We start from the raw sequence: 17,321 nt of genomic DNA on the forward strand, positions 1-17,321 counted from the left end.
CCCCCTTTGTGACTCCTATTCAAGGCTCAATTTCAGCGCTGGCTCTTAAAATTTAATAAGCCCCCCCCCCCCACACACACACTCATGCACACATAAGAAATATCTTCTCTCTACTAGTAATATATATTACATCAAGGTTAAACAGGAATAAATAACCCACTAGTTAATTAGCATAATAGGAAAAAAAAAGCAAATAAAAAAAAATAGGTACCATTGATTATAAAAATAAAATATCTACGAAAAAAGTGTAACATGCAAATTCATATTTAACTTTGAATAAATAACTTTATTTACTGCTAAGATATTGTCTGCAACCCAGCTCTAATTTGAATTCCTGGTCCATAAAATTCCAGGAGATTTGAAACGCTTGTTATTTGACAAAGAGGACTTTCCTCAAACTATATCATAGAATATTATTGTGCAAAGTAGATCACTGTGTAGAAGTTTGACTTTTAAAGTAAGATTTATTATTGACAAAATAAAATAATCTAAATATTAATACCACAGTACCTTTAGCGTACATATGTGCATATATCATGGTTTTCAGATTATAAATTATTCAATCAAGAGATCCTATTTATTATAAAGGAGGATATAAGGTGATAACTAGGGCTATGACAATAGAATATGATTTTCATTGTTTTGATTCTCAAGTATACATCCGACACAGTTAATCACCCGAGAACCACAGCACTCTATATAAAAACATATAAAACATACATGGATACACACTCAAAAGTCAAAACAATGAAAAGAATATGTTGTTGTGATAGCCCTAATGATAACTTACTACAAACATTAAATTGTGCAAATTTAATGTTTGTAGTATGTTATTACCTATCTTCCTTTTTAATAAATAGGATCTCCCAATCACCAAAAACGCAATGTAAAACAAAAATTTAAATTAAAAAATGATATTGCTTTTGGTCCATAGTCACAAGAAAAACACATTAAGTTGTCTTATTTTTATTAATCTAAGGATTAAAAAATGCATAGTGGAGGAATGGTCTTCAATCATCTAGCAGTAATTTGATTATTTCAGTCTGCCATCTTTGATTAGGATCGCATGTCTTTCAAAGAAATGATGACACCTTTTCTTACAGCTCACATATCTATAAAAGTGAGAATGTGTGTACGAGGACACTTCTCAACCTATATACTCAATCAATATACTCAACCAATTTTTGATCTACAGACTTAAATTTGGTATATAGGGCATTCAGACATGTGGAGAACTTGTTAATCAGTTTTCATCTAAAAAAAGGGGCTGCTAAGGAGTCAAAATTGAAAAATTGGTGCTTTGGGGTCATCGGATTTTTATCTGTTTGCCAACTGTTTCATGAGGTTTAAAAATACTTTTTAAAGATCGTGGCAAGCTGGTTTAATGGTTATCATCCTTGACTCACTGTCTTTAGGTTTTGGTTTCGATCTTGGCTCGAGTATCATCTGCTAGTTTATTATAGCTGCTATATATATATATATATATATAAATTGTATTTATATTCAGGTAAACATTTTTTTACAAGGTCACTACCCAGACATAATGTTTCAGTCAGTCACTTATTGCCAAGTCTGCATAGTGATCATGTTAAATGTTTATCTGACTAAAAATAAAAGTATAACTTTCTCTTTTTTATTGAGCACTATTAATAACTTTTTTTTTTTTTTTTTTAACAAGGGAGTCACCACTCGAAGATAAAGGTTACAGAGTGTACAGTGATCATCAGGACAACAGCATAGTAATCGTTAGAGGTGGAAATTGGGTATAATTTAATTATTTAAAGAGGCGGCTTGATATGAACTTGTTTACATTGGACTTAAAGATATTATAGTCAGCTGGAAAGCAGGCCAACAGAACAATGTTCCACTAATGGGTAGTTCTAGGGAAGAAGCTTTCTCATGGAAATAGCATTCAGATTTAGACATAGATAGTGGAAGAAATTGTTGATAGTAGTTGTAAATAGAGGAGTGTTTAAGTTTGACCATAAATTAGAGCTCAGACGAGCACTTACCAAGAAAATAATGATGGAGCAGAGACAGGCTCGCAGCATCTCTTCTGTGAGAAAAAGGTTGCAAGAAAGAGAAAAGAGTATCACCTACTAGGTTTCGAATTTGGTTTTGAATTCTGCATCTTCTCTCAAGGTGTGGCAACAGTACTCTATCCTAGGATGTATTTGGTTCTTATATAGATAAAGGATTGCATCAGCAAGGATATATCTACTGGAAAGGTAGAATAATCCAACCATTTTTCCAGCGATCTTAGTAACAAATTTGTATGTGTTCCATCAGGAGTAAAGGTCAGACCCTGAAGCTTTTCAAAACATGTTGCTTCCCCAAGATGAGAGCCATTCATTTCAATTGGGACCAAATGGGGGTCAGAGCATTTAACCTTGTTAAATTCATTGGCTTTCATCTTTGAATAAATTTAACCTAGAATAATCTATACTCTTATAATTTTTTTTTTTGCATTTATATTCATGTTAAAAACCCTTTTTTTCTATTTATTTAAAAAGAAAATACAACTTTGCTATATAAGGGTCAATCATCTGCAAAAGATGTCGCTAATTTGCATATTCTTTTAAACATTCATTTTAATTAATTCCCTATTAGTTTTTTCGGTTTTCTTATGGGATGATATTCTTTAGTTAGCTATTACGTGTAATCATATTCATGCAGATATTCTACATGATTTATACTTGCGTAATATTTGCATAAAAAGGTTATAGTAAACACAAACCTCTTTCTATATATATCTATGTATGTGTATATATATTTGTTTAAAATATTTTGCCAACTAAACTCCTCTGTCGTTTTGGTCTACATACATGAAACTTAATATATAAGGTATTAGAACTCATGTGAAACTGAATATTTGGGTTTTAGCTGGGGAAAATCAGTGCAAAAGTGAAAATTTAAAAAAAAAAAAAAAAAAAAAAAAAAAAATGGAATTTGCCAGGTGAAGGTTGAACAACGGCATTATGAATATGTATGTTTAACGTAATAACTATTGGTTCATTTTAATTTTTAGCCTTGCAGCAAACATGTTTTCATATCTCATATCAAAGGAAAAAGTAAATTGTAAGCTGAATATTTTGATTCTCGGTGGTGGTGCAGGAGTAATTTTTTTGAACGTTTTAAAATATTAATATATATTGGGTCCAATATAATAAATACGAAATCTGCATTAATAAAAATATCATATTTAAGCATATTTTTTAACTGGGTAATGCTGGGCGAGCTGCTAGTATGTATGTATGTATGTATGTATGTATGTATGTATGTAATATATATATATGTGTGTGTGTGTGTTTAAAGTAGTCAGTAGCCTAGCCTAGATACTTACCATCAAAAAGTGTGTTGGTCTCTGCTGAAATTCAGAAGAAAAGGACAAGCCAGACAAAAAGTGGTAGTGACTTCACTACCTTTCTCACCCCGGTCCTGGATATGACCTTAAACTATATCCGATGGTGAGGCCCCAGCTTGCGGGCTCTGGGGAGTATGGAGCCACCCTTTAATTGCCATTGCTCCCAGGTTAACTCTGACCCGGTGGTAGTACCTGTTAGGGTCCCAACTATGGGTTAAATAGAAACTGACTTGCAAAAAACATATTCTATTAAAAAATTTTCAAAATCACTGGATTTGGCATTAAATAACCTGAAAAGGGTTGATATGCCATAAAACAACCAACCAACCAACCTTTCTCACCATAATTTTTTACAAGTTGACAAAACAAGGACAGATAACTATTTCACCGCAATTGCAGTATTCAACAATAATCATTCTGTACATTTTCCTTTTTATGAAACCTATTTAAATTTTACCAGCAATATTTTGAATGTTGATCCAACGTTTTAATATGGTTGACTTATACTGTTTTATTTTTTCTTAGAGATTTTTTTCTAATATTTCATACAGGCTCCTCACTGTATGCACATGCGATCTGGTACTAAAGTGGGGGATGTTACGTTTATAGACACAATGCTCAAAGATGGACTTGTTGATGCCTTCCACAACTACCACATGGGAATAACAGGTAAGCAGGACAAATTATCGAAGAACGCTCTGACTTTTTTTAAGTCTTGAAATATTAAACTGCCTCAGAGATTCCTGGGCATGAGTCTTGCCAACATACATTCTAAAACAAAACTAACTTCATATCACCACCCTGAAATCCATTTTTGTGCATTTTTATACATTTTTTTTTTTTTCTTGTATTGCCTAGTCAAATGCTCAAGATTCACTCTTGCTCCTGAACTGTTCTGAAATATAAAACATCCAATAGTGAAGACCCAACTTGGAAACTTTAAGGAATATCAAATCACCTCTTAGTCATTACTCTCAGATCCACTGCATAAACAATTACCAAAATCCGGTGGTAGTATATACAAGTTAAATAAACTTGGGATGGTTGTTCCCTCTCTTTGTGAGGTATAGAATGAGGATATTATATATTTTATTTATATTCTTGATCTGCATCTCTTGATAAAATTTAATAACAGTACAAAATCATATTATATACTGGAAAATGAAAGTATTGATAAACCCCGAATAATTTACTTACTATTAAATAACATTCTTATAAAGAATATACCGGAATAGAAAGGAAGATTCTCCTGTTTTCTGCTAACAAGAAGTTCATTGCCATCTGGTGTTATACATTCTTTTCAGCTTTACGTGTGTGTGTGTCCATTCCATATGGACTTCAAAACAGTTGGGTTCATTTTTTTTCTTTTTCTTTTTTATTTTTTTTTTTATTTCACAGAAATGTATTTTGTGTCTGGGAATATTCCTAAATAAATTTAATTAAAATAATTTAGTATCGGAATGTCTCTGAAAAATATATAATAACAAATTTTATTAAAGAAGGAACAGTCTGATTTTGACTAAAGTTATACAGCCTAATATCACAAGTGTATTTGAAGTTTTATCAGGGCACAACATATAAAAATGTTTTTTTTTGATAAGACATGGGTGCATTCAAAATAAATGTTTCTGTTTAGAGCACAATTGAACCATGATACTTGAATTTTGTATTCTAAACTTTAATTGAAACCATTACATAAAATAATTTTATAAAATCAATAGTAAACTTCAATATATTGTGGACTGTTACTGCGGAAAGGCATGTGAAGCTTCCTTCTATTTGTACCAGGATGGGTTCCTGACTAAAACGGGCAATCAATCGATTTGATTGAAAAATGGTTGATTTTTACCAATTTCAATAAAGATATTAGAGAATCATCTTGAAGAGCGGGCATCGATGACATGCCACGTGGAGATATTTTTGGACTGAAATTAAATTCTAAGAAATTGACTTATAAGAACCTTTTTTGTCTTACAAATTAAAGGACTAATTCTAAACAACCTTTTAAAAATATCTTTTTATTTTCTATTAATTTTTTAGCTGAGAATGTTGCCCACAAGTGGCACATATTTCGAAGTGAGCAAGATCACTTTGCTGTTAATTCGCAACAGAAATGCAAGGTTGCACAGGAAGCTGGTCATTTTAATGAAGAAATTATTGCTGTGACAGTCAAGACACGAAATGGTTTGTATTTAATTATTTATTTTTTTGCATTTTCACCCTCAAACAAGACACGGTGCCACTTTGATGTAGGAAGGCACTACCTGGGACATAATTTGTAAGGGTACTATGTAGGGAACTGAGCAGCAAGATGTCTGTTTATTTTACACTCAAACTTCTGCATGTCAGTACAGTTGGGGAAACGGGGACCTGAAAGGGAATTCCAAAGTCTAGCAGTCTGAGGAAAGAAACTATTAGAGTAGAAGGCTTTCTTACCTCTAGGGATTTCTACTGTATATGGGTGGGTATGTGCTTGTTGGGTTTGTCGGGGGTATTTACGTCGAAGAGGGGGGTACAAGTGCTTGTACTTTGTCAGAGCATTCACCATTAATATACTTGTAGAACAGGCAGAGGGATGCAACATTTCGTCTATGGGACAGTGGTTGAAGCCTAGCTGATAGTGTGGGACCTATTAGGTTGGCGACTCTCTTTGGAATCCTGTCTAAGAGGGAGAGACTAGTAGTAGATGCACCAGCTCAAATGTGGCAACAATACTCCATATATGGGTTAATGGTGGCCTTTTATAGGTACAGGATACTCTCAGGCATAAGTAGCTTTCTAGCACGGTAGAGAGAGCCCACCTTTTTGCAGTAGCCTTGATAATGCACTCAATGTATCTGTTCCAACTCCTGTTCCCTGTGAACATTAAGCCGAGGAGTTTGAACGAAGTGCTTTTATGTTCAGGTAACATATCATTAGCCATGGCTATTAGTGGTTGAGAAGGTATCTTGCAGTTTTTAAAGGAAAGGAGCTTAGTCTTGGCAGCATTGAATGTGATCATCTGTTTTTGTCCCCATTCCATCATAGACCGGAGTTCTTCCTGTAGGGTTTTTGCCATTGCCTTGGATATGTGTTCTTTCGTTTTCCCCTTGTGTCTGTTATAAAGTATGGTGTCATCAGAAAATATACCCATCTCGAAGACAATTTTATCAAGGAGGTCATTTATGAATATCAGGAATAATAAAGGTCCAAGAATCGACCCCTTAGTTACATTTGCATTTATATCATATTATTTTGACGTACAATCATTGAGGACAACTTGGATTCTTCTTTTACTTAAGGATTTAATTATGCTAAGTATTCATCCAATAATTTCATGAGAAGACCATCGTGTCATACCCTGTCAAAGGCCTTAGATATATCTATGGCTACTGCTCTAGCCTCCCCTGCTTTATACAGTGCGTTGTATATACGTTCAGAGATTAGTTAGAATATCTGCAGCGGAACAGGCTTGTCTAAACCCAAGCTGTTAGTTGTGTTAGAAGTTATTTACGCCTGCAAGTATACTTATTATATCTGTCTATATATATTATTAAAACTCTGTAGATGTTTGTTTGTTTGTGTTATGTCTGATAATACATGTTGTCAATTCAATAACCACTCAAAAATGATCAAAGGATGAAGTATAAGTTCTAAAAGATTTAACAACTTACAGATTAAATGTTAATGTAAGAGCCGTTGGATGTGATATAATTAAAGTCTGTGATTTAAGGCACTTTTCTTTATCCCCCAAACAGTAATGGTTGATTGTGTTCGCTGCAAAGGCAAATAAGTCTCCATTCTTCGGTGCAAGGGAATTACAAAATTAAATCCGCCACAAAAGGAATTATAAAATTAAATTTGCCACAATGTAATTTGGTTTATTCGTAAACAAATGAGCTATAATTAAAGTCTGAAGCTTAAAGATTTTTTACCCCCAAAGTGTCATGGTGGATTTCTTGTCTTCTCCAAATATCTCAACCCTAAGCTTCTTAACATCAGATCATCAAAATTCCATTTCAAATGTGAGAAAAATAATTTTTTAATTTTATTTATAAACACAAATAATGATCAATGGCTCTATCTAAAGGGGGGAGAACTCTTCACATGGCTAGTTTTGAATCTTATTTTATTCTCACTCAAATAGCTTGGCTCAGAGGAGTCTAGTATATTATTGAAATTTTGTGGATTTTGTTTTTGTTTGTCTTTTCTGCATACTGAGTGTTATCTACTAAAATAAGCGGAAGACAAGTAAGTTTTTGTTAGTTCTTTTTTATATCTGTGTATTAATAATAGTACTGTGGTATTCATCCTAGGTGAGTTGAACCAGATTCCTTCAAAGCAAGAAATGTCATGAGTTTACAAGTGGTTTCATGTATGTTCCAGTCAGGGAAAATGACATTAATTTTTTTACAGTTCTTGCAGTGAGGTGTCAAGTTGCACCCTACATACAGTGCTTGGTACTCCCAAATGATCACCCATCTGGTACTTGCCAGGTTCCACGTTGCTTAACTTTGGTGATCTAATGAGAACAGGTGTGTAAACGTGGTTGTGCTATACATTCACTTCAACGATTTTTTTTTTTTTTTTTTTTTTTTTTTTTTTTTTTTTTTTTTTTAGGTGAGCTGATCATTGATAAAGATGAGTTCCCAAGACCAGACACAACAGCTGAGGGTTTAAGTAAACTTAAACCTTGTTTTCTAAAAGATGGTACAGGCACAGTTACAGCTGGAAATTCATCGGGTATGTATTGGCATTGAGATGATTAATTGGAATCATAAAAATTAGAACTTTTGGGGCATTGGTTTTGGAAAAATTTGTCCATTTTCTGATGCCAAAACAATTTTTTTTTTAACCGTAATTTTCCATTGCTGGTACTAATGAAAAAAAAAAAAAAATATTTATTAATTTTTACACTACCAATAAAATTAAATCTGTAGATCACGTCCCTCAAGTGCATTTTTACATTTGTGAAAATATATGCATATATTACTTTGGTTTTCCCGCTAATGTGAAAAATTATAAAAATAACTCTATAACTAAATATTTAGAGATTTTAAAAGAATTGAGATTAGTAATTGCATTGGAATTAGAAAAATCTTGGAATCATCCTATCATAATCATGAAAAAAAAAAAAAAGTTATATATTTTTGTCATAAATCTAGATAACCCTGATTTATCGGGCCAACGTTGATACATTGTACATTTCTTCTTTTTTTTTTTTTTTTTTTTTTTTTCCCCCCCTTTACTCTTTTCTTTTTGTGTTCTTTATTTACGTCATTTATTTATATCAACCTCTTACTTTTCTTATGCTGCTGCTGTTTTTGAATATTGTACATTCATTTTGTATGAATTTGATGATTACTGTTAGTATTTGTTTCACCAATATCTTTCGTGTCGCCAGCGAATGAGATGATAATGATAGCAAGTAGAAGATAGCCACTGTGTGGTCCAATACTGGTTGAACAGCTCCACACGTGAAGCTATCCCCGTTGCAGGTCACCCAAATGTGACCCGTGCTCGTCCTTCGCAGGGGATCCTTCGTAAGGTATCTCAGCGTAGTAGGACCTGTCAATCGATTCGGTTGAAATCAATTTCACTTTCGGGTTGATATGCTACTGCTTCGTCTATCTGTCACATTGGAAGGGAATCAATCTCATGCACACAAAGACTCGATTATCTATTCTACTGGTTAATTCAAGATAGATGTACAAAATATATACTTATATACAATTGTCCGTATTTTGCCAGACTCCACTGAGCCAAAAAAAAATAACAATAGATTAATTTCTCTGTCGAGATGGCGGAAGGATGCGGGGAAGAGAGGAGGGGGTGACGACCCTTCGATTGTAGTTGATTCTCTGTCTTCGCTCGATCTGCCGATTTTGACACGGGGACTCGTTTATGTAGTGTGGTGACGAGGTAGGCCAGGGCCGCTTCCTGGACCAATCGCAACTAGTTACGTCACCTCAGGAAGGTCTCCTCCTCAGTGGCACCTGTGGATTGCAGGTGCTATTCTCACGATCGAAAGGTTAATCCTGTGACTTCTCGGTCTGATAACTGCACTCAAAAGCCAAACAACCCGGAGTCATCACTCGTTGGCATCGGAAATGAAATTATGTTTTCGTTACGACTCTCACAATGGCATGAAGTTGTCGTTTTCATACAATAATGGAATTTATAAATCAAATCTTTCTTTCAGCAGGGTTTGGTTGCTGTTGCCTGGGCACACAATGATACTTAATGAATAAAACAATCATATCTGGCCGGCATTCTTCAATGTTTAGGGAGTCTGTCTTCCCCCGGTGGGGAGCCCAATCGCTCCCTGGGACCGTCACATCACAAGTGTTGAGTTTGATTGTGCTAGGAATAACGCTGCTACTGCAGCTTTTTGTTTTTAAGTAATGGAGAGGATTTTGTTGGCATTCGTTTCTCCAATATTTTTCTTTCTAGAAAGATATTGGATAAATAAATGAGGGATTAGGTGAAAGTTGTAAACATCCCTAAGGGAAAGTTTCTGTACAACGAACTGGATTAGAACTTGGCATATCCCCATTGTCAGCTTGTGTTATTAACCACTGTCACCTATCTGCTGTTGTTACTTATTTGTTAGGTAAGTTGAACTTCTGCGCATAGCTCACGAAGATCGTGCCTCAGGAGTGTCTGATCTGTTAGAAGTTCTTTTCGATGGTCGCAGCTATTTATTAACCTTCAGAAATCTTAATGGTTGCATGTAAAGTCAGAAGGTTTGGCCAAAAAAAAAAGAAAGAAATGGTGCAAATGCAATGTTGTCATCTTGACTCGATTGATTTGTGGTTTTACACCTGACACAACTTTGCTCAACACGTCCAATAGTAGGGCTGACCTGAGGATGGCAACCAGTCTTATTAGTCAGGTAGTCCTGACACTACCACGTTTTAATGACTCCTACTATAGTGAGCAAAAGTTTAATTTTTAGAGGGTGCTGCTTGTACTATTCCCTCCGTATCTATCTCGAGACTTTAGATTTGATGACATGATATTGATGGAATGCCAGTGATTTTTTGCGATACTGATGTGATCAGATAGTTTTTTGGTCCGATAAATCACGTTCATTTAGTTATAACAAAAAAATGTGTTTTTTATATATATATATATATATATATATATATATATACATATATATATACATAAGTTTTTTTGTTTTTTTTATTTTACAAAGGAGTCATCATTCATTAAGGCTTGGAGGTCGCTCGAGGATAAGGATTAATGGGTATACACTAGTCAACAGGATTATAGCATAGTAATCATAAGTCGTGGAAATTTTGTAAATTGGATTACTTAGGGGAATGGTTCAAGAACTTGTTTACGTTAGACTTGAGGACAATCAAATTGTAATCAGCTCGAAAGCAGGCAATCGGAAGAGAGTTCCACAGGCATGCAGTTCTAAGAAAGAAGTTTTGTTCATGGAATCTACATTTAGGTTTAGGCACAGATAAAGAGTCTGGGAAATTATTGATAGTGGTTTTGGCTAGACGAGTTTTTTCCTGAAAGTTTGGCAAAGTGGGGGGTGGGATCATAGATTGAAGTGATAGGATGATTCTAACACTTTTCCCCAATTCCAATACAATTACCGTTCCCAATAGTGCATGTATAACTTTGATGATCTAGTGAGAACTGATGTGTCAATGTGATTATGCCATAAATTATACTAGTCATACTTGATTAAGTACTCTGGTGGTATTAACAAAGAACACCTAGTTATCTCCCCTTCTCACAAGATGAAAATCAGAAATCGAGTAATGAGCACTTACCCAAATAAACCTAATTAGACCCTGCACTTAACATTCTAACCTTTCTCTTTTTTTTTTTGTTATTTTAGGTATTAATGATGGAGCAGCAGCTGTGCTGTTGATGTCACAAACTGAAGCAGAAAAAAGAAAATTAAAACCTCTTGGACGAATTGTGTCCTGGGCTCAAGCAGGAGTTGACCCTGCTGTCATGGGCACTGGACCCATCCCAGCTGTACAGAAAGCAGTAAGTTTTACATTTCTGAATTTTTTTAAAAGAACTAAAAGTGTTAAATTGAAAACCGAGATCACCAGCTGCTTACCATGTAGCTGTTTGAGATTTAAAAACAGAACAGCTGTAAAATACATTGCTTGCCAGTGGAAAATACCACTTCACCAATAACATGTAGATACGATACAGTTACTATTTATACTAATATATAAAAAAATGAAATATTAATAATATATATAAGTAAATTTAATAATGATACTAAGATTATATAGACAAATGACCTAAAAGAATTTATGTGCCTAATTTTCATAACTATTTTTTTAAACAGTTTATAATAAATTAATGTTTACGTCTGTATTGGATTACTTGAACTACTCTTCTCATTTTGGGTGTTATTAACATTTTGGTTGATTCAACCTCCAACTTTCTTCAGGTGTATCTGTTTGAACTTCGGAATCTATGGAATGAAAAGAGTAGCTCGAATATTCCAAATAATATAAAATATTAATCCTCGTCTCCAAAATTTAAAAAATAGTCAGAATATAGTGTTAGTCGTTTCTAAATTTTTGAGATGAGGATTGGTTATTCGTATTATTTGGATTCATCGGACTACTGTTCTCATCTTGAGTGATTTTCACAACGTTTCGGTTGAATTCATACTATAATTGTCCGCTAGGACCTGTGGCATAGTGGTTAGAGTACTTAGAAAAATCAATTGTAAAAAGTGACCTTCTGAAGGTTGACGGTTCAATCCTCAGTGTGTGTGACTAAAAAATATAATTGCGAATTAGGACCTCTATCCAGTCATGGCTGACAAAACAAGAGCATGTTATCCCCGTAAAGTAACTAAAGGGTTTTGCTCGAAATTCCGTTCAAATTCCCGAATTCGAATTTTTTTCCATATATATATATATATATATATATACAATAGTTTTGTTGATCTGAACAATGAATTATAGTGATTGTAATAAAAGAAATCATGAAAAACTGTTCTTAAAAGATTAATTTCCAAGGGAGGTAATTTAAATTTACTAAAAACAAAGATACGAGGTATAAACAAAAGTTCAGAAAGGGTAGAGGGTAACTGACTAATCTTTCTCTATCCTCATCAATGCTACATAAAGAAAGGGGAGAAGGTGACGAACTGTTTCCCCCCATTAGTGGCCAATACCACCTTTTTATTGTTTTAAATTTTATGAAAAATAAGTGTTAAAAAAAATACACACACTATTGCCAGGCAAATTGATTTTCTTTTTCGTTTAATTTCTTGACAGTTTTATTTAAAAGATAAATTTCTATCAAAATTATCAAATTGTTAATATCTATTTTTTTTTTTGAATGAATGTGAAACTTTTTCTCTTGTTTATATTTTAATATTTAACATTTTGATTTCAAGTAGCAAACTTTAAAGTGATGGCTAGCTGGCAAAGCCAATTATTGTAAATATATTAGCAGGGAGACTCGATGTTACCCGGGATTGAATGAGGATCAGCAAATGTTCCACACTTTGAATACTTTATCATTGAAATTGGTGAACTCTTCCATTTTTCAATCAAATTGATTGTCTGTTGTAGTCAAAGATCCACTGTGGTACACTAGGAGAAAGTTTCACATGCCCCCTCACAGTGACTTAGTCCACAATACATTGTAGTCTACATTGCACTGTAGAGAACCTACTGTTGATTTTAAATTATTTTTATATAAGGACTTGAATTAAAGTTTAAAATGAAAAAGTCAAGTATCATGGTTCAATTTTGCTGTAAACAGAAACATTCACTTCGAAAACATCCCTGTCTTATCAAAGAGCCTACTGTTGATTTTATATGGTGGGCCCTTCTGCTTGTGTGGTGGTAAAACTTCTCAAATGCACTTGTGATGTTAGGCCGAATAAAAGTGTTAACATTGGTCAAAGTCGGACTGTTCCTTCTTTAATCGGATGTTTTTTTATTATCGCAGCATTCCGATACAAAACCCATCTAAGAACACTCCCAGATACATAAAGTACATTTGTGTGAAATGTCAAAATAATCAGCCCAGGAACTTACGCACGCACACACACATGTAGACAAAGTGCCTTTTGGAAGTGTAGAACATTCATTGATCCGCTTTCAATCTCTGGCAATATCTGATCTCCCTGCTAGTATTATATAGTATGCATATCGAGGAGTGTGGAACTCTCTTCCGTTTGCTTGTTTCCCACCTGACTACAACTTGGATGTCTTCAAGTCCAACATAAACAAATTCCTGATGAACCGCCCCCTTAAGACACTTTATCAAATCTCCAAGACTAATGATTACTACGATGCTATCCCATTGATTACTGTACATGCAACAACCCTTATCCTCGAGTGACTTCCGGGCCTTGATAAGTGGTGACTTCCATGTAAAAAAAAAAAAAAAAAAAAAAAAAAAAAAAAAAAATCAATGAAAGGAAATCAGTTCATTTTTCTGTTACTGAGTTTGATCGTTTCATTGTAAACATTGCATAAGTACTTGCAGTTTTTACTGCTTGTGATTGCTTTCATCTGTTTTGGAGAGTAATCTTTCACTTATTAATGAGTACCTTTTTAGATGGATACTCCTACTTATATATATATAGATGGTATAAGGTATTTGGGGGTATAATATTAATGAAAAAAATATCAAATATAAATGCTAGTTCCCAAATCTATATATTAATACGATAGCGTGCGTGTCGTGCATGCATCTTTTTTTCTCCTGAGTGACTGTCGTTTAATTGTTATGACCTTCCATTTCTTGTAATAAATAATTTTACCAAGAATTCTTCATAAGTTTTGAGTTTTGTTTCGATCATAGCTGATGACTTAAGTTATGTATATATTTATGTTTTCTTCATAAGTTTTGGTTTTGGTTTCAATTCAAGCTGATGCACCCAAGTCATAGGGATATATTTTTTTATTTTTGAAATCACAACTTTATAATAATCAATAGAAAATTGACTCTATAGAAAATATGCTTAAGTAGATTTTAATTTATGCAGATTTCGTATTTATTATTATAGAGCCAAAACTCTATTGATTTTTATATTCTACCCAATATATAGTAGTGATTTCAAAAGTAAAAAAAAAAAAAAAAAAAAAAAAAAAAAAATGGATGCCATCAGCTAGAGTTGAAATCAAAACATTTAGTGCTCCAGCCTTAGTCATTACTGTTTGAGCTATTCTCAGACGGATAAGAAATAGTTAAAATGAACTGATTTTAATAATATAACTGTATATCTGTGCATGCATAGAAATAACATGCTTAGCCAAATTAGGTCTGCCAAGTTTGAATTTTTTACTTTTCAATTTTGACTCCTTAGCAACTATTTTTACCAGCTAAAAATCTATAAAAGAATGATTCACAAAGTGTAATCATTTGACACGCTGCTCTGTGACCTTACGTCCCAGCGGAGATGCACTTTGAATAAAAACTGAGACAGACATAGCGAGTTTTATAAATTAGATTACATATAATGCTTCAAGGAAACTACAACATACTCTTCTAAAAATATTTTTTTTTTTATTGGAAAGAATCGACCAGTCTTAGAATAATGTTGAACATGCATGACTAAAACTGTTGGACATTTATGAATGAAATTTAGTGGGCAAGTCAGGCATAGACTAAAATTAATTTTTATCAAATATGGTTGGATTACAGAAAGAATTATGAATTTTATTAGTGATTCCATGGGTGGCAATTTAGGGCCAGGGGAAAGGGTGTCATCCTGTACTCTCTATTAGTAATTGACACTTGGAGTCTGTCTGGAGCTGACCCTCTACTATTTTATTTGTGAAGTCAAAACTATGCTGCCACATTTGAGGAGGAGCTCCCTAGAGTATCCTTTCCTGCCTTGACAGGGTACAAAACAATCTTTGAGCGAGTACCTTACTTCCTCTTTCTCACAGAAGAAACATTGCAAGTTTATCTCTGCACCATCATTACTTTTACGAAGTCTGTCTATGATTCCCATCCCGTCCCATAAAACATTCGCAACAATACTCATCTGGCTACAACAACTGCCAATGATTTCCCTCACTTTCTATCTGTGCCTAAAACTAAATGAAAATTCTATGAACAGTTTCTTTTCTAGAACTGTCGATCTGTGGAACACAATACAGTGGAGCAGCTTCCTAACTGACTATAACATGGTCTTTTTCAAGTCTAATGTAAATAAATTCTTGTTGGGCTGTTCTTTTAAATAATTAAACCCTAAGTTCCACCATTACTGATCATGTTGTTACATCATCTACCTAACACTTATTAACTCTTATCCTGGAGTTGGCTCTGTGTATTGATAAGTGGTGACCTCCCCCCATAAAAAAATACTATTTTCAATACTCTATTTAGGCTTTTTTTTTTTTATGAGGGGTGTGTGAGAGTAGTGTAGTATGTTTGTTCATCATGAAAGTATCCTTCCAAACAGTACCTCTTCCTTTTTAGTATGTTAATTTGTCACATATATGAATAAAAGTATGTGATGAGAAGTAGTGTTTTATTATTGATTCTTTTTTCTTCATTCATTAATAATCTATACAGATTGTTAATATCAGTAAAAAAAATATTTTGATCATAAATTAATTTATAATTTTGTTATTTTTCTTTTAATATTCTTCTCTTCTCCATTCAGTTACTAAAAGCTGATTGGTCCATTGGTGAAGTTGACTTGTTTGAACTAAATGAAGCTTTTGCTGCACAGTCTTGTGCTGTAATTAAAGATCTTGGTTGTGATGCAAACAAGGTATGTATAATAATAATAATAATAATGAACTAGAACTCTTTAAACACAGTATTGATTTGACCAAATTTTTATTTATTTTTTTCTTTTTAATTTTTAGAAAGGTTTAGAAACCATTTTCCACACTTTATTTTGAAATCTTGAGAGTGGTTGTCAAACAGCAATTTTGTTCAACTATGGCTTTCATTTGGTCATATTTGATTGATCAGAGTAAAGAGCATCTTTCACTGAAAAACTTCCTTTTCTGAATTGAACAAAACATTCTCTCCATGTACATGGCATGCATATTCATGCAGGTTTCTATAGTAAAAACAAACATCGATAGTCCTCTGCTTCATCTTCCATTTCAAGGCATGAAATACTAGCAAAAAGGTCAAAAGTTTATTACATACTGGCATTAACATACTCTCTGCACTAAATATAAGATATGAAATGATCTTAAGTAGGCCAGAAAGATGACATTACAAAACAAAGAACTTTTTTATAAAAGTAAATTTTTATAATGAATAAAAATAAGCATTAAAATTTATAAATAATTTTTAACAGTCATTGTTGGAAAACTGAAAGAACTTCTTGAATTATCCTCCTGTGGAAGTCTTCAAAAATGAAGACAAAATATTGTCCTCAAAAACTAAATTGCACAAGTGCCGATGCAAATTTTAAGTAGTTGCAACATAGCTGTATACATTTTTAAATAGATGACTGAAAAATGGCTAACAAAGGTTTTGCTCAGTGATGCCAACACATCCTCAGCCTTCTTGACAATTTAAGAGATGTGCTTTTGTCCACTGCATATTACAGCTAAAGATAATACTCAAGTCCTGTCCACAAGAAAACTTGATATTAAGTGTTGTGAGGAAATTAAGTGAATGGTGGATATTTCCTACCAAAAGGCATGGTGGTATACTGGTTCATAGCTAGATTCAGTTGTCAGTTTGTAATCGATTGCTGCATTGTGTCAATGTCTAATTGCAGGAAAGATTTGCACAGTTCAGCATCTGCGCTTTTTATTTCGGCTTAATATTATCTGCACTAATGTTACCAGATCAGGCCATCTGAAGATACCAATTTTCTGACCTAAAATGCACCAAACATTAATGTTATGGTTTTTCCTTTTCCTTTGCAAAATTAAATCATGTTCTGTAAAGCTAAAAACATTTTTCCTCTACAAAACAACCAAACTAAATTCTATGAATAAATATTTGAAGGTATAAAGAACTTGAAGTGTAAAAACTTTTA

General features: G+C 33.4%; 1 protein-coding gene across 4 annotated transcripts in view; it reads left to right on the forward strand.

The window, feature by feature from the left end:
- The window catches only part of LOC145239770 (acetyl-CoA acetyltransferase, cytosolic-like), a 37,406-nt gene that overhangs the window by 11,705 nt on the left and 8,380 nt on the right, over positions 1-17,321 (forward strand). For all 4 annotated transcript variants that reach the window (XR_013862377.1, XM_080103207.1, XM_080103209.1 and 1 more), the window contains exons 4-8: positions 3,916-4,033; positions 5,405-5,548; positions 7,964-8,086; positions 11,205-11,359; positions 15,975-16,085. Coding sequence is in view for 3 of the 4 variants with exons in the window: in XM_080103207.1 (XP_079959333.1) it covers positions 3,916-4,033; positions 5,405-5,548; positions 7,964-8,086; positions 11,205-11,359; positions 15,975-16,085 (651 nt within the window). In the remaining variant the exon portion in view is untranslated. The remainder of the gene's footprint in view (positions 1-3,915; positions 4,034-5,404; positions 5,549-7,963; positions 8,087-11,204; positions 11,360-15,974; positions 16,086-17,321) is intronic.

The sequence above is a fragment of the Euprymna scolopes genome, chromosome 19 (assembly GCF_053919585.1).
Source record: "Euprymna scolopes isolate OS-2025 chromosome 19, ASM5391958v1, whole genome shotgun sequence".
NCBI classification, from domain to species: Eukaryota; Metazoa; Mollusca; class Cephalopoda; order Sepiida; family Sepiolidae; genus Euprymna; species Euprymna scolopes.